This window comes from Bos javanicus, chromosome 6 (genome assembly GCF_032452875.1).
Source record: "Bos javanicus breed banteng chromosome 6, ARS-OSU_banteng_1.0, whole genome shotgun sequence".
Taxonomy (NCBI): domain Eukaryota; kingdom Metazoa; phylum Chordata; class Mammalia; order Artiodactyla; family Bovidae; genus Bos; species Bos javanicus.
Window position 1 is genome coordinate 70030941 of NC_083873.1, and position 16871 is coordinate 70047811.

Here is a 16871-nt window from a genome sequence, read left to right on the forward strand (position 1 = left end):
CCTGTTAAGTGTGCAATAGCATTATGTCTTAAAAAGCAATGTACATACCTTAATTTTAAAATATTTTATTGCTAAAAATACTAACCGTCATCTGAGCCTTCAGTGAGTTGTAATCTTTTTACAATAGTAGCATCAGAGACAGAGAAGGCAATGGCACCCCACTCCAGTATTCTTGCCTGGAAAATCCCATGGATGGAGGAGTCTGGTAGGCTGCAGTCCATGGGGTCTCTACAAGTCGGACACGACTGAGCAACTTCCCTTTCACTTTTCACTTTCATGCATTGGAGAAGGAAATGGCAACCCACTCCAGTGTTCTTGCCTGGAGAATCCCAGGGATGGGGGAGCCTGGTGGGCTTCCATCTATGGGGTCGCACAGAGTCGGACACGACTGAAGTGACTTAGCAGCAGCAGCAGCATCAGAGATCACCAATCACAGATCACTGTAACAAATGTAATGATAATGAAAACATTTGCAGTATTACAAGATTTACCCATATTTGACACAGAGTGAGCAAATGCTGTGGGGAAAATGGCACCAATAGATTTTCTTGATGCAGCATTCACAAACTTTGAATTTGTGAAAAATCCAGTATCCGTGAAGCACAATATAGCAAAGTGTAGTAAACCAAGGTGTGCCTGTATTTAACCTTGATGAGTTGGAATGGATTTTTTTCTTTCTAATAAAAATCTTGGTCAGTGTTGTGTTTTGTCCTCCAAGAAGCAAATGCCAGCATAGGAGTAAGGTGGAGTTAAATATGCAAGGGATATATTAAAGGAGAGGCTTATGAGAGAAGGGCTTCCCTGGTGGCTCAAATGGTAAAGCGTGGGAGACCTGGGTTCAATCCCTGAGTCGGGAAGATCCCCTGGAGAAGGAAATGGCAACCCACTCCAGTACTCTGGCCTGGAAAATTCCATGGATGGAGGAGCCTGGAAGGCTACCGTCCATGGGGTTGCAAAGAGTTGGACACGACTGAGCAACTTCACTGGTTCACTGGTTATGAGAGAAGATGAGGAGGGATCCAGCAGAGGCTGGGGGAGTTGTCTGCCTGCAGTGCAAGTGTGACCCTGAATGAAGGAGAGAAGGAAGGAAGTGGGGGTAGATGAGTCCTAGACCTCTGTGTAAAGAAGGTCTGGGAGTCCTCCAGTCTAGGGAGACCCGGTTCCACACAGTCTTTGTCTGGAAACATCTCTGGAGGGCATGGCTTAAGGTTGGGATGGATTTCAGAGTCAGGCAGAATGTGTGGTGCTTTCTGGCAGCAGCCACCCTAATCAACTAGACTTAGCCATGAGCTTGAGATGCAAGCTCATGCATCTCATTTGCTTTACCACCCACCTAGCATTCTCTGGGCATTCCTTTGTAATGATCTATGTTTATCTCTGTACCTGTGTCTGTATCTGTGAAAAGTGAAAGTCGCTCAGTCGTTGTGTCCAACTCTTTGCGACCCCATGGACTGTAGCCCGTCAGCCTCCTCTGTCCATGGAATTCTCCAGGCAAGAATACTGGAGTGGGTTGCCATTCCCTTCTCCACAGGATCTTCCCAACCCAGGGATAGAACCTGGATCTTGCATTGCATAAGTAGTACTTGATGGTAGGGAAGACTTGAACTTTAAAGGAAACTCTGGCTGATGTGTTATAGATCAAACTGTATATTTTAACCTGAAGTTATTTTGTGGCTTTGTTTTTTGGAATCTTTGCTAATAGAGTTCAGGAATTTGGAACTCTAAAAACAAATTCAAGTCATGGAAATTTTAGTATATAGATGGTTGAATTAAAGGGGAATACAATTAGAATTTTGGTCTTGTCTTATTTAATCGCTAAGTTGTGTAGCCCGCCAGGCTCTGTCCATGGGATTTTCCAGGAAAGAATACTGGAGTGCGTTGCCATTTCCTTCTCCAGGGGATCTTCCCGACCCAGGGATCGAACCCACATCTCCTGCACTGGCAGGCGGATTCTTTACCGCTGAGTCACATGGGAAGCCCCCAAACTAGAATACTTGGCTTCAATAAACAAGCATATAAACCATTTATAGCTCTTGCCATCTGTGTTGTTTTAGCGGACATTGAGTAAGGGAGTTTCAGAAGTATATCTTCCTACCTTTCTGCTTTTTCAAGTTTTTAAAAATGGCTCCTTGGGACTTTCCTGGAGGTCTCTTGGTTAATACTGCGAGCTTCCACTTCTGGGGGCCTGGGTTTGATCCTTGGTCAGGGAACTAAATCCCTTATCTGCATGGAACAGCCAAAAAAAAAAAAAAAAAAAGTTTAAAACTGGCACCTTTCCCTGTCTTCTGTAACTATGGATCTAAACCCTCTTCACTTCTTTTCTGCCATTCTCATCTGTATCAACTTTCTTTCCTAACAATTGAAAAAAAATTGTTTCAAAAGGAATAGATATTTAGTATGTCACCCCTTGTCATTCTCACATAAATGCTCCCCTGCTTTGAAGACAGTGGTAGGAAGGTGGGTTTGTTAAACTGAGTCTTGATCTGCCTAAGATTGTCCAGAGATTTTTCCTATTTCTCCCTTGCCCCAGCACAAACATCATCCGGCTAGGCTCTGCATTGCTAGAGATTTTGTTTGCTGTTATCTAGAGTTGTGTATCCTTTGTGAAACTGATGCTGGAAACTCTCAGTACTTATTACCAAGTAGTTTAAATAGCCGGTTTTCTTTTGAAAAGAAAATTCTCAGGCTATTATATATTTGTGGAATTATACATTTGATTTATTATTTGAGAGGTTATTTTTTAGTAGATTTCTGTACTACTTTTCAAGTAATACAGCTATAGGTCATAGGCATTGTAAAAAGCATTTCATATTCAAAAATTATGAGTATTTTCTCATGTTTTGAGCAGACTTGATGATTTTTTTTCAGACTTGATTATTTTAATATCCATTTTGTTTTGTGTTTTGTAGTTTAAATTTTGACCTCCATTTCTGACAGTATTTATATTTGTTTTCAGTATTTTTTAAGAAGGCACGGGCAATTTGGTATTGTTCATACTTTAAAAAATCACCTTCTAGCTGTTAGGATGACAAATGTCAGTGGGGTGACACTTCTGGATTTATGAGTAAAGGTAAAATTCATACCTAATATGACTAATGCCAAAGAAGTAATTTTTCTGCATATATGTGTGAAGGTGAAATTAATCCTTAATGTGTTTTTCATTTTTTCCCCCAAATGTCAGACCCAGATGTAGCCTTCGTACCTCTAGGAATGACAGATTCCTTGGTCATCGTGGAGGACGAAGATTCAGTCATCATCCCATGCCGCACAACTGATCCTGAGACTCCAGTGACCTTACTCAGCAGTGAGGGGATAGTGCCTGCCTCCTATGACAGCAGACAAGGCTTTAAAGGAACCTTCAGTGTCGGGCTCTATATCTGTGAGGCCATGGTCAGAGGGAAGAAGTTCCAGACCATTCCATTCAATGTTTATGCTTACACAGGTACTTGTGCTCTCTCTTATCTTCTCTAAATAAGAGGTACAGGCAAAGTCATCAAATACATGGAGAATTTTCTTTTAAAATCCTAGTCCCTAGTGATGGAACCCCCAAATTCTGATATGGGGACTTGGCATTAACCTCCTAAAGGTAGATTAACCCCACCTTGAACCTACAATGTTAAACTCATCTCTGTGGCTGTAATAATATGAAGCTTGGCATTACTAAAGGCAAAATCTTTCCTATCCATGTACGATCTCGTGTTTCAACTTCGTGTTTCAACTTCAGTGAAACTGTAAGTGAAACTTACAGTGAAACTTCAGTATACTGTAAGGAATTTTTTTTTCTTGCATAAGCCTCTTACTGTTTTGGTCGCATTCCTGACTACAAAGGCCGTAACTACAAACACACACCTGTGGGGGTTGGACTTCTAGGTTAATTTTTATAACTTCAGAAAAGTGATTTTGAGAAAAGCTGGTAGCTGCCGACTTCATCCCTTTGATGTGAGTGGTTAATGCAAATGGGAATGTATAAACCACGCTTGGGCCAACACATTTATAGAGCACTTACATGCAGTATGGTGTTAGTGAGAGTATACCATTTAACTCTTGTGAAGGGCTTATTTTATGCCAGACTCCATGCTAGGTTGAGAAATGCTGAGAATAACTGGGAAGCAGAATGGGAGAGAAGAGGAGAATAAATAAATGATGGGATAGGAGCTAGTGGCTAGGAAAGTGAAGTCAGTAAAGCCTTGATCGGTCAATAAAAGTGATTGCAGTCATAATGCACCCAAATGCTTGAGGATGCGAATGTGGTCTTCTGGCGAATTGGAATTTATTATTGCTATTGTTATTGTTTTGCATGTGTGTATATGTATATATGTGTATGTGTTTTCAGTTCAGTTCAGTTCAGCCGCTCAGTCATGTCCAACTCTTTGCCACCCATGAACCGCAGCACGCCAGGCCTCCCTGTCCATCACCAACTCCCGGAGTTTACCCAAACTCATGCCATCCAGCCATCTCATCCTCTGTCATCCCCTTCTCCTCCTGCCCCCAATCCTTCCCAGCATCAGGGTCTTTTCCAATGAATCAACTCTTTGTATCGGGTGGCCAAAATACTGGAGTTTCAGCTTCAACATCAGTCCTTCCAATGAACACCCAAGAGTGATCTCCTTTAGAATGGAGTACTTTATACCAAATTATGTATGGCAACGCAGATCAAGGCTTCTGAGATTTTCAAAATTTTGTCTTGATCAAAGTTGTTTGCAAATTATTTTTCAGAATCTTCTTTAAAAATTCAAACCTTGTAAGATCCCGACTATACTTTGGATATTTAGGTTCTTGTGTTTGTTCTTTTTTTAAATAGCAACATCAAAACTTGATCTGGAAATGGAATCTCCTAAGACTGTGTATAAGGCAGGCGAATCAATTGTGGTCACCTGCACCGTCTTTAACAACGAGGTGGTTGACTTTCAGTGGACTTACCCTGGACAAATGGTAGGTACCCTCAAGGCCCCTGGTGGCAGGGAGTGGATCACAGTAGGGCTTCAAAGACCTATCGCTCATGGGGCAAAACACTGACCTCCTCTTGACCTTAGCTTTCCATCTCTGATACACACTCTGACAAGAGGACATTGTGGTTCTTAGAGCAGTGGGAGAGTCTGAGATGATGATAGCTGAACCAGGTCCTTCAGAAAGCATAGAGATTTCACACTGAGTGCTCTTTTTTCATCAGATAGGCAGGTTATATGGCTACAAGATAATGACCAAAAAATTAGCAAAGCAAAACACAAATGAATTTTAAAAGTTTCTGATTGCTGAAAGTCATGAATTCTCCTTTTCTTGCCTCCCATGCCTTTGAATTTTAAGGCATTGGGTAATGTTGTTTGCGTGCTTCCCTGCCTTGTGGACGCCCATGATACTCTGTTTCTTGCCTGCCTGGTCTTGCCTTTGTTTTAATATGAGCCAGAGTCGGACACGACTGAAGCGACTTAGCAGCAGCAGCAGCAGCAGCAGGTCTTAATCTTTTAGTTGTGGCATGCAAACTGTTATTTGAAGCATGTGGGATCTAGCTCCCTGACCAGGATCCAACCTGGGCCCCCTGCATTGGGAGCACAGTCTTAGCCACTGGACCACCAGGGAAATTCCTTTATAAAAAATTCATTTGTTTGTTATTTTGACTGTACCTCGCAGCCGCACTAGGGGTCGAACCCAGGCCCCTGGCAGTGGAAGCACAGATTCCTAACCACTGGACTGCCTGGGAATTCCCTGCCTGGTTTTTCTATGCATAACTTTCCTTCAGTGAACAGGCATAACTTGAATCATTCAGTAAAGATTTAGTGATCTTTGCTGAATCCCAAGCACTCTGGTGGAAGCTGGCCCATCCACAGAAAGAAGAAGAAGGGAGGAGTGGAGGTGGGGAACGGGAGCCACTGTGTCATCTCTGGTCCCTGGGAATTTACACATAGGGTCTCATTCATCCTTTTATTTATTTTATTGATGTATATTTAATTTACAAAGTTGTGTTAGTTTCAGGTGTACAGCAAAGTAATTCAGTTATATAAATATAAAATATATATATTCTTTTTCAGATTCTTTTTATTATAGATTATCATAAAATATTGAGTATAGTTCCCTGTGCTATATAGTAAGTCCTTGTTGTTTTCCTATTTTATATGTATTGGTGTGTGTATGTTACGTCCAGTTCTCATTCATTCTAACCTATCATGGTAAGTGTGTATGAACTGTGTGTGAAAGGCTGTGATGGTCCCACGCAGAAACCATTTAACAGTGTTTAATGCAGTGCCCTTATGGACAGCAAAAACCATCTATGTATAAGTAAATAAATAAATATATATGTATACACACACTCACACGCATATAAACATATATGTGTATATATATATATATGGTCTTTCCCCCTTCACTCCTAGTTTGCAAATTTCTGCTCCTTGCTCTTTTTTTGGCATCTGATAGTATCTCTCCTTTGTTCCATTTCTCTCCCCCATGCATGTGGGATCTAGTTCCCTGACCAAGGATTGAACCCAGGCCCCTGCATTGGTTGCATGGAGTCTTAGCCACTGGACCACCTGGGAAGTCCCTTTAGAGCAGCTTTAAATTCATAGCAAAACTGAGTAAAAAGTACAAAGATTTCCTGCATTGCCCCTTGGGCTCAACACAGGAGCAGCCTCCCCCATCTATATCCCCACAGGGTGGTACACTTGTTACAATCCAGGAAGCCACATTGGTGTATCGTTATCACTGAGTCCATAACTTAGGCAGGGGTTCCCTCTTAGGAAGCATCTTGTTAGAGTCAGTTTTCCTCCTCTTCTGCTGTAGAAAGGCAAAGGCATCACGAGGCTGGAGGAAACCAAGTTCCCGTCCATCAAGTTGGTGTACACTCTGAGGGTTCCCGAGGCCACGGTGAAAGACAGTGGAGATTACGAATGTGCTGCCCACCAGGCCACCAAGGAGGTCAAAAAGATGAGGAACGTCACCATTTCTGTTCACGGTACACTCTGCTTCCTAAATTGCCCGTCAGCCATGCTGCTCGGGATCCACCATGAGGTGATCATTGTTTAATGGAAACTCTTCCCTGTACAGAGAAAGGATTTATTGAAATCAAACCCAACTTTAACCTGTTGGAAGCTGTCAACCTGCATGAAGTCAAGCATTTTGTGGTGGATGTGCAGGCCTATCCCCCTCCCAAGATAACCTGGCTAAAGGACAACCTGACTCTGATTGAGAATCTCACGGAGATCACCACTGACATAGAAAAGATTCAGGAAATAAGGTAAAGAAACACCCTTCTCAGGTTTGCCTTTTCTTTGTATTGTATATTCTTAGATAGACTGAGGTTTGTGTGTGTCTTATGACCCCAAACAAGAGTCAGTATAGAAAATTTAGCAATCAGAAATAGAAGATACCGGAAATCAGGTGCATTTCATGATAATGTTGCAATGCAATAATAGTATGTTGGTAAGTATGTAACAATGAAATGAGAAGAAAGAACTGAAAAATCTCTGCTCCCAATGAAAGACAGGTTCCTGGATTCAGAAAGGGGTGGAGGAAAGAAAGTAAAATTGGACCCACTTGGGTTTCATATATATTCCCTGATATCCATCACCCATATTGCAAGTAGACATGTATGGTGATTCCAGTTCCAGGGCAGTTATCACATAAGCCTACATGAAACACAACATCATTGGCTTAATTTGAAACACATTTGCCCCAGTGAGACTTTCATGGGAAATAAGAGTAGTGTCTGAGTAAATTTGGTCAGGAGAGAACGTACTATGGGTAGTTTGGATCCTTGCTCTCTGAGGAGCTGTAGACTGTTGTCATCTCTTAACTAGTGGTGGAGTTGTGTGTAAGTCACCATTCAGCCTCAGTTTCCTCATCTATAATGTAGGGTTAAGAATACCTTATGTCCTTCAAGATGAGGAACTGGATGATATTTTGAGGTCTCTTGCAGCTTTAAGCCCTGATTAGAATCCAAGAGCAGAAGATCCCTCTTGAAGGGCCCAGCTAATCCAGCCCTGCATCTTTGTTAGAAACCTTTCAAAGGAGACAAAATCCTCTATTTCAAGCCTTCAGGAAAGAGGAGAAGATAGAACCTCTGCCATTAGTTCACTTAATTTCAGGATTTGCTTCCTTCTTTCTGAACTGAATTCCATGTGTAACTGAGAAGCAACATCTGGGAAAATGGAATGTGACTACCTCTGTGGAACAGTGATAGAGATGGAAGTGGGACACTGAATCTGGAAGGCTTTCTAAGACACGAAATGTAGGAACACAGGGAAGTGGACAGGGTCTAACTTTCTACTAGGCTGTGAGGCCAGAGAGAAATAGGGTGATCCCAGCGTAGCCAACACTTGAGACACCAGGATTGTCTGCAAGCTACCATCGGTAGCGATGGTGGTTGTCCACGGAGCAGTCCAGGAGAGCTGTCTCTTAAGGTGTTTTTTGATTTCCTCCAGCACATATTCTGGTCCCCATGGCAGGCCAGGGAATGTAAGGATGCACACGGTGGAGGGGGGTCTGGTTTCCCTAAGACTCGTGAATTCACAGCTTCCTTGGCTGGACACGTGCAAAAAGTGAATGATGGCAGACTGTCTGGTCACTGGCAGCCAGGGGTGCTTAGGGGGCTCTAAAGAAATCCATTCCAGAGGTGTTCAGTTTGGTGCGGCAGAGGCAAGGCCAGCCCAATGTGCTCATCACATCTCCTAGCGTCAGGTGTCTTGGCTAGAAGACTCGACGTTTGCCGGCTATTTTAGAGCCTCTGAAATGCTTTCATATAGATTATTTCATGTAATTAATTCTCAAAATGATACTATGCCTTGCATACAGTTATCCCATGGTGTACCCATAAAGGACCTGAGGCTTGGAGAGTTTCAGTAATGCCCCAGGTCTCTCCTTCCATGACCAGTGCTCTTCCTCTCACTCCGCTTGCTCTTCCACACTGTTGTAAAGGACAGTCAGATGGGCAATTACTTTATTGATGCACACACACACACACACATGACTAAATGTCATTTATTATACGTGTAAGCATCTTTTGGAGAAATTTCTCTTTAATGAGGTATGAAAGCATATGTTTCTCTATTTTTTTTTTAAGATGCATCTTGCACTTTAAAAATATTCACACCTAAAGACAGTGCATTGTAAGAAGCCTCACTCCTCTTCTGTCCTCGTATGCGTTGGTACCCTCGCCTCCCCACCCACAAGGAATACTTTTATTAGTTTTGTTAGGAAGGTTTCTTATGAAACCTTCCAGAGTTTTTTAAGCAAATACAAGCAAGCAAGAGTTTTTTACCCCAGTGACCTCCCTGTATTAATACAGAGACAGTGTCTTTATTATTTCTTCCAAGGTTGTTCCAATATTTGGCTGAATCACTCATATGATGGATGTTAAGAGGAATCAAGTATTTGTTTTTATTTTGTATTGGCGTATAGTTGCTTAACAGTGTTGGCAAGTATTTTTTTCTTAAATATAAAAATCCAGGATTCAAATAAAAGGAAAGCTGGTAAGATTTGTTTTTTCCCATTTAGAAGTCAGGCCTTAGCAGAGCTGACTGCTCTTGTAGCCACATAAGCCATTGTTCATCTCTGGTCTCCTGTTTAAGAATAAAATGTCTACAACTCAGACCTTCAGTGCATAGACAGTATAAGGGAAATCCCAGGAAAGTGATCATATGGACAAGATATTTTTTAACAACATTTGAATTGAAAATGGTAACTGCTTAACGACTGGAATTTATTGGGCTACTCCTTGCTGAAACACAGTCCTTTTCTTTTAAGTTATCGAAGCAAATTAAAGCTGATCCGAGCAAAGGAAGAAGACAGCGGCCATTATACTATTGTAGTTCAAAATGAAGATGATGTGAAGAGCTATACTTTTGAACTCTTGACTCAAGGTTTGTAAGAGCCAGATAAAGATACCTTCAGCTCGGTGGGTGGGTGACTGAGAGTCTCCCGAGGAGAGCCTAGCCCTGTCCCCCCAGGTCATGGAGGGAAAAGCAACCCTTTCAGGGAGAAGCAGGGGGTGTGGGTGTCAGGTGTAGCTCTGTTGGACTTACGAATTTACATAATTCTGAAAAGTTCCAGGCTAGTCTGGAACTGTCTGACTTGGAATTCCTAGGCTTCAATCGCTTCCTTACCACCTGTTTCTCAATTAGGTACTTCCAGTTCTGGAAAGAGTGAGATGATATGTTTTGGCCCGGATGACATTAGGTCGTTCCAGAGTGCTTTGGCTTTTTGTGCCTAGCTTTCTTTATAGACCTCTGGAGAAGCCCCTCCCAGAACGGAGTGCCCGAGTCTGTGTATACTCCAGTTAAGCACCTAGTCACTGAGTACCTACCATGGGCCATGTTAGGCTCTTTTGACCCTCAGAGTCAATCTGTGATACAAGTATTAGCATATTTCTAACATTTGATCACTGGTTACAAAAAAGAATCTTTAAAATGTAATACTATTGCACTTTGGTAAATGCTGCTTTAGGCCCTAGCATTTAGATGAATCTATAAGCTGATTCCCAAGCTATAATTCCAAGAGCCTCTTTGTCTTTCAAGTCAAATCAACACAGGGGCTTTTTGCTTTCTTTACACCAGATTTAAAACACCACAGGGCACAAATGCCGTAAGCATGCTCTTAACCAGTTGGATCTGTGCAAACTGGAGTGTTGTTATGCATAAGACTGGTCTCAGCTCCCTGCTGGGTGGTTGGTTGATTTATAGGTTCAAATGTTATGTGGACAAGTTTTGAACTCATATTCCACTTGGTAGTTCCCCAAAGTTCTGGTATGCCAGCCATCCAGTTCTGATTTCTTTTCACCTCCTGCAGTTCCATCCTCCATACTGGACTTGGTTGACGACCACCATGGCTCTAATGGGGGCCAGACTGTGAGATGCACAGCCGAAGGGACCCCTCTTCCTGATATCGAGTGGATGGTTTGCAAGGATATTAAGAAGTATGGAACACATTCCTTTCTCTTTTGTGGTCAGGATGTTTCTGCCTTAGCACAGAGACCCTCAAATGTATTTTATTTCTTTGGCTGGCTCTGTTTTTGGAATTTGTGATTCTTATTTAGCCTGGTCTCACAAACTACAAGATAGGGTTCTAAACATGGACCTTGTGTGTGTGTGTGCATGTGTAGGTATGCACGTGTGCTTTTGTGTTCTGAATAGCTGTAAGAAGAAGGTCTACAGCCTTCAGCATATTCTCAAAGGGTCTGCATTCTGAAAAGAGCATGAATTTAAAGACCTGCTCTAAGAGGCTCTTTCCTACCCTGGCCCACATTTTCATTTCACATTTCGTCTTTGATGAACTTTATTTGGTGGCTAGACTGGAGTGTGAACATGCATGAAGATACTGCCCAGGGGGCTTCTCTCTACCTGCTGTGTGGTGGGAGGTAACTCTCCAGTTCCTCCTTCACTGCTCATTCCTCGACCTTCTCCGTGGGCGTCTCCAGAGTACAGTGTTCTTGCACTCCTTCCCGGGGTGCCTGCTGTGCTCCGAAGCCTCTGAGCTTTTCTTGGAGGCTGAGACTCCTCCCCCCGGCACCCAAGGCCAAAAGGCACTGGACTTGGATCTAGACGGGCTGGATTCTAGGTCCAGTCCTAGTTACACCTGAGGGGGTCCCCACAGCGGGGGTGGAGAAAAGGGAGGGGACCAGGCCTCTTTTGGAGGGGTGGGACGTTGGCATACTTAAAACATTCTTGAAGTCCAGTTTGCTCAGGGGTTCAAGGCTTGTGATGGGTAGTTCTGTTGGATTGAACTTGTTTATCTCTGCCTTGCCTTCAAAAACAGTTAACTTAAACAATTTTTTAAATTTATTTGGCTGTGCTGGGTCATGTGCATGCGGCATGCAGGATCTTTAGATGCCAACTCTTAGTTGGGGCATGTGGGATCTAGTTCCCTAACCAGGGATCAAACCCAGGCCTCTTGCATTGGGAACTCAGAGTCTTAGCCACTGGACCCACAGGCAGGTCCCAACAGTTAACTTTTAATTACCCACATGTAGTTTATTCTCTAGGAGAACAAGTTTTAAGGTTAATCTGCACCTAAAATATCCATCTGTAGCCTTGCAAATGCAGACAGGGTCAGCACTGCTTGCTGTCTTAAATGATTCTCACTGCTCCACCCCCATGACTCCCCACAGTGGGCTCTATATCTGTGCCTTTTACTCTCTCCAGATGTAACAATGAAACTTCATGGACAGTTTTGGCCAACAACGTTTCAAACATCATCACAGGGGTCCACCCCCGAGACAGGAGCACAGTGGAAGGCCAGGTGACGTTTGCCAAAGTGGAGGAGACCATTGCAGTCCGGTGTCTGGCCAAGAACCTCCTTGGGGTGGAAAGCCGAGAGCTGAAGCTGGTGGCTCCCAGTGAGTAGCTCATGGGTTAGGACAACTAAGTCTTCAGCTGAGCCCTTCCTCCCTTCGGTGGGACTTTGAATCCCAGATGGGATCCTATAGGACTGAAGGTCCAGAGGCTCTTAAAGGATCTTCTCTGGGCACCTGTGTAGGAGCCTTGTCTTTTAGTTTCAGATCTCAAACTGCATCTTTCTGAGGCCCCTTGGTATTTTGTTTGTCTATAAGCATATAGCTACCTAGTCTCTTTGGTCTGGTATGGTGATGGAGGATGGGGAAGGAGGATCTTCTGCCTCGTTGGTCCTTGTAACAGTTGAGACAGGTTGACTTCTTAAAAAAGAAAAAATTAGTGAAGCCAAAAGCAATATAAGTATACAGTAACCTTTCAAAATATACTGCACTTAACTTTCTGAACTAATGGCATCGCTCAGCCTCATTTATCAGTCTTTATAGTCCAGTTCACACCTTTGGAGAAAGGATTGTGTTCCCAGCCAAATTTTGTCCCTTGCCCATCCAAGGGGAGAGTTGGAGTAGTTTCATGTATGTAAATAATTGAGAGATGATCTTGTCCATTCCCCAAATGAGCCAGGCAGCCCTTATGCTTCTCACCAGTAGAGAGAGATTTCCAGCCCAGAAATGGCCACCCTGCCTTCCTGCCCTCCTGCGAATTTGTGCAAGTTCTCCACCATGCCCCATCTCTTGTCCTCTAGCTCTGCGCTCTGAGCTCACTGTGGCGGCTGCTGTCCTGGTGTTGTTGGTGATTGTGATCATCTCACTCATTGTCCTGGTCGTCATTTGGAAACAGGTAGATATTTTTTAAAGAACTAAAAATCCTTACTGATAAGAACAAGAAGAGCAACCTAGCTCAGTGCTTGGCACAGAGAAGGAGCTCAGTAACTAGATGATGAGTGAATGTTGCTGAATCCTTCCATGTCAGTCACTTTGCTGCTGTGGTTAAGCTTTGGTATCTTTGGACGTTGATAATTTGCCAGTTACCTGTCCTCATCATTTATAGAAACCAAGGTATGAAATCCGTTGGAGGGTCATTGAATCAATCAGCCCTGATGGACATGAATACATTTATGTGGACCCGATGCAGCTGCCTTACGACTCGAGATGGGAGTTTCCAAGAGATGGACTCGTGCTTGGTAAGCTCCTGCCCTGCTGGGTGATCTCCCAGGACTCCTTTTGCTTTGTCCACAACTTTACTCTTCACAGGCCTGTGGAGGAACAAAGGATCTGAACCTGTGCTTACTAAGAGTGAGGCGTTAGAAATTGGCTTTTTTGGAAATATTTTTCTGCCTTTGAAAGTGAGTCAATCAGATCACTGCAATGATTTTTTTTTTAAACCTCCTTCCATAGCAAATTACAGGTTAAGAAAATTTTACAAAAGAAGAAGCGACTATAGGGAAACACCCATCAGAGTGGCTTTGTTTTGGAAATGATACCCATTGGAAATGAGATGAATTTCTGTGATGAAAAAGGAGCAGATGAAAAATGAATGAAGACAATTCAAAAATATGTTTTGACCCAGTACCTTCTGAGGATGTAGTAGATACTTCTTTAAAAATAGAATGTAAAAATATAAGTTTTTACATTTTAAAGCAAAACATGAAAAACTTTTCAAATATTTTTGTCTTGGGTTGAGACCAAGTACAGGAAACTTTAGTCAAGATATATATATATATATATTTTTTAATTACATTCTAAATGAATGAAAATAGGACAAAGACAAATGAAGGTGAGAGCTAGAGGTTGTGTCATCATGAATATTCTAACAGTAGGTACTTTGGAGGACGCCGAAGGCATTTTTAAATTATCTACTTGTCTCATTCCAGAAAGCAGCCAAATTAGGTCTTCCTAGAAAGTTACTTAAACTGAGATCAAACAAGACACCCTAGCCTCTCTCATTCAAATACCTATGTCTGAGAACTAAGCTTGCTTTATTATATTTTCTCCCTTGTTTTACAAAAGGTGAGGAGCTTAGGGAAGTTAAAAAGTAATAAAATAAGGAGAAAAAGGGGCAACATTCATTGCTAAGAGGTGTTCCTGTGTCTCTCTGCTTCTGTGTACTGTCGAGCTGCTGGGGAAGTGGTACCTTTGCAGGAATAAGTTCTAGTCAAGCAGACGTGCAGTCAGTGGCACTATGGGCTCCCAGTGCCCGTTAGGAGCCAAGGCTTCCCCTGGTTTGATGGAAACGTCTGTTTTAGACTGCAGACTCTTTAAGAGTGGGCAACACACGGGAAGAAATACTTAGGGAGTTTGGGATGGACAGGTGCACACTGATATTTTAAAATGGATAACCAACAAGGACCTACTGTAGAGCACAGGGAACTCTGCTCAATGTTATGTGGCAGCCTGGATGGGAGGAGAGTTTGGGGGAAAACGGATACATGTATAGGTATGCCTGAGTCAGTCCCTTCTCTGTTCTCCTGAAACTTTCACAACATTGTTAATTGGCTGTACCCCAATACAAAATAAAAAGTTAAAAAAAAAATAGTGGGCACGAGAGCCTCCATTTCCTTTTGTATCTCCCAACGCGTGGCAAAGTGTTGTACTCCTGGGCATGTTTAGCCTTCTCTCTTCCTGGTCCTCCTAACAGACAGACAACAGGAGGGCCAGCCTGAAGTTTGCTTCATCACTACTTGGAATTGATAATGTCCTGAATAGGGAAGTATTTCCAGTGGAGAAGCTTCCCTGGTGGCTCAGATGGTAAAGCATCTGCCTGCAATGTGGGAAACCTGGGTTCGATCCCTGGGTTGGGAAGATCCCCTGGAGAAGGAAATGGCAACCCACCTCTGTACCCTCGCCTGGAAAATCCCATGGACGGAGGAGCCTGGTAGGCTGTAGTCCATGGGGCCGCAAAGGGTCAGACAAGACTGAGCAACTTCATGTTCACTTTCACTTCCAGTGGAGAAAGGCTTTTTGTTGCAAAAGGTGCCCCTGTTTGTGTGGGGAAAACAGAAGGGTAGAGAGCCAGGAGGTTTGGGCCAGAGCCACAGAGAACACGTGCCATAGAGCCCAGGCTTTGGCTCAGCTCTCCAGCCTGTAGATGAGTGCTCACACTAGGGAGGGCTGTACCTCCTTTCTTCCCGTCTGTGTTTTCCCTTTCCTTTGCAAATGTTATGTGACAAAAGCAATTATACTAATTTCCTTCCCTGTGGGCTCAATTCTGGTTTTGACATGATGACTTGGAGGAGTTATTATGCTTTCTCCATATGGGAAAAACACCACCCAGCTGTGCACCCATGATCGCTGGCCATGGTATATGAATTGGATGAGATGCCTGATTCTGTGTGTGTTGATGGTTCTGGTTGCCCACAGGTCGGATCCTGGGGTCTGGTGCATTTGGGAAAGTGGTTGAAGGAACTGCTTATGGATTAAGTCGGTCTCAACCTGTCATGAAAGTAGCAGTGAAGATGCTAAAACGTAAGTGCCCCTTTTCTGGAGATTTCTTGAACATGGAAATATTAAACTCAAAAATCACACAGCCAGTAAATGTCAAATTTAGGACTAGATCTTAGTTATTTCAACTCTAGGTTTTTTGCGTATTTAGACTCTTGTCAGTGAGGTTTATTTAGAACATTCTTGTCACTTATATGTTGGAAAATCACGAGTTATTTTTAGTAGCTTCTTTTTACCTTGCAGACTTGGGATAAGTTGTTAGTGTGTAGACTGAGTAACTAGCCATTTCCCCTTGAGACTGTTAGTAAATAAAATGATACCTAGTTGTAGGGTTAGCCATGCTTTTGGCTTTTTCTGGGAAATAAATAATTCAGTTGAACCGATGTATGATTTATTTCTTCAACAGCCACAGCCAGATCCAGTGAAAAACAAGCTCTCATGTCTGAACTGAAGATAATGACCCACCTGGGGCCGCATTTAAACATCGTGAACTTGCTGGGCGCCTGCACCAAGTCAGGTAGGCTCGCTCACCTGAGAGTGAGGATTTTCCTAGAACACCTACCATTGCGAAGACTGTCCAAGCTTTTTAATCCCCCCACACTGTACCTCCAGACACGCCAGCAAATGTCAGTCTGTTGAATGGGGTTGTGGACTGAGTTCCACTGAGGGAAGCTCCCTGTTCTTGAGCAGTGTCTTTTACCACTGTAGATACAGTAGGTTCATGGCTTCTCTGTTCTTCACGCTCATCTCCAACTGGTTTTGGACCCCACAGGCCCCATTTACATCATCACTGAGTACTGCTTCTATGGGGATTTGGTCAACTATTTGCATAAGAATAGGGACAGCTTCCTGAGCCACCATCCAGAGAAGCCAAAGAAAGAGCTGGACATTTTTGGATTGAACCCGGCTGACGAAAGCACAAGAAGGTAGGTGCAGAGACAGACGCTGCTGTGAATCACTGTCTTATGCGTGCGTGCGTGCGTGCTCGGTCGCTTCAGTTATGTCCGACTCTTCTGGACCCCAGGGACTGTGGTCCACCAGGCTCCTCTGTTCATGGGATTTTCCAGGCAAAGATACTGGAGTGGATTGCCATTTCCTCCTCTAGGGAGGAAATGTCTTATGAGCCTCACCAATGTAGACAACCTGTGTCCTGATGGAG

The 16871-nt window shown here is 43.2% G+C and overlaps 1 protein-coding gene across 6 annotated transcripts in view; it reads left to right on the forward strand.

The window, feature by feature from the left end:
- The window catches only part of PDGFRA (platelet derived growth factor receptor alpha), a 48019-nt gene that overhangs the window by 12146 nt on the left and 19002 nt on the right, over positions 1–16871 (forward strand). For all 6 annotated transcript variants that reach the window (XM_061420159.1, XM_061420155.1, XM_061420160.1 and 3 more), the window contains exons 4-15: positions 3182–3442; positions 4802–4932; positions 6775–6946; positions 7039–7228; positions 9736–9851; positions 10777–10903; positions 12129–12322; positions 13018–13112; positions 13323–13455; positions 15632–15736; positions 16119–16229; positions 16485–16638. In XM_061420159.1, coding sequence (XP_061276143.1) covers positions 3182–3442; positions 4802–4932; positions 6775–6946; positions 7039–7228; positions 9736–9851; positions 10777–10903; positions 12129–12322; positions 13018–13112; positions 13323–13455; positions 15632–15736; positions 16119–16229; positions 16485–16638 — 1789 coding nt within the window. The remainder of the gene's footprint in view (positions 1–3181; positions 3443–4801; positions 4933–6774; positions 6947–7038; positions 7229–9735; positions 9852–10776; positions 10904–12128; positions 12323–13017; positions 13113–13322; positions 13456–15631; positions 15737–16118; positions 16230–16484; positions 16639–16871) is intronic.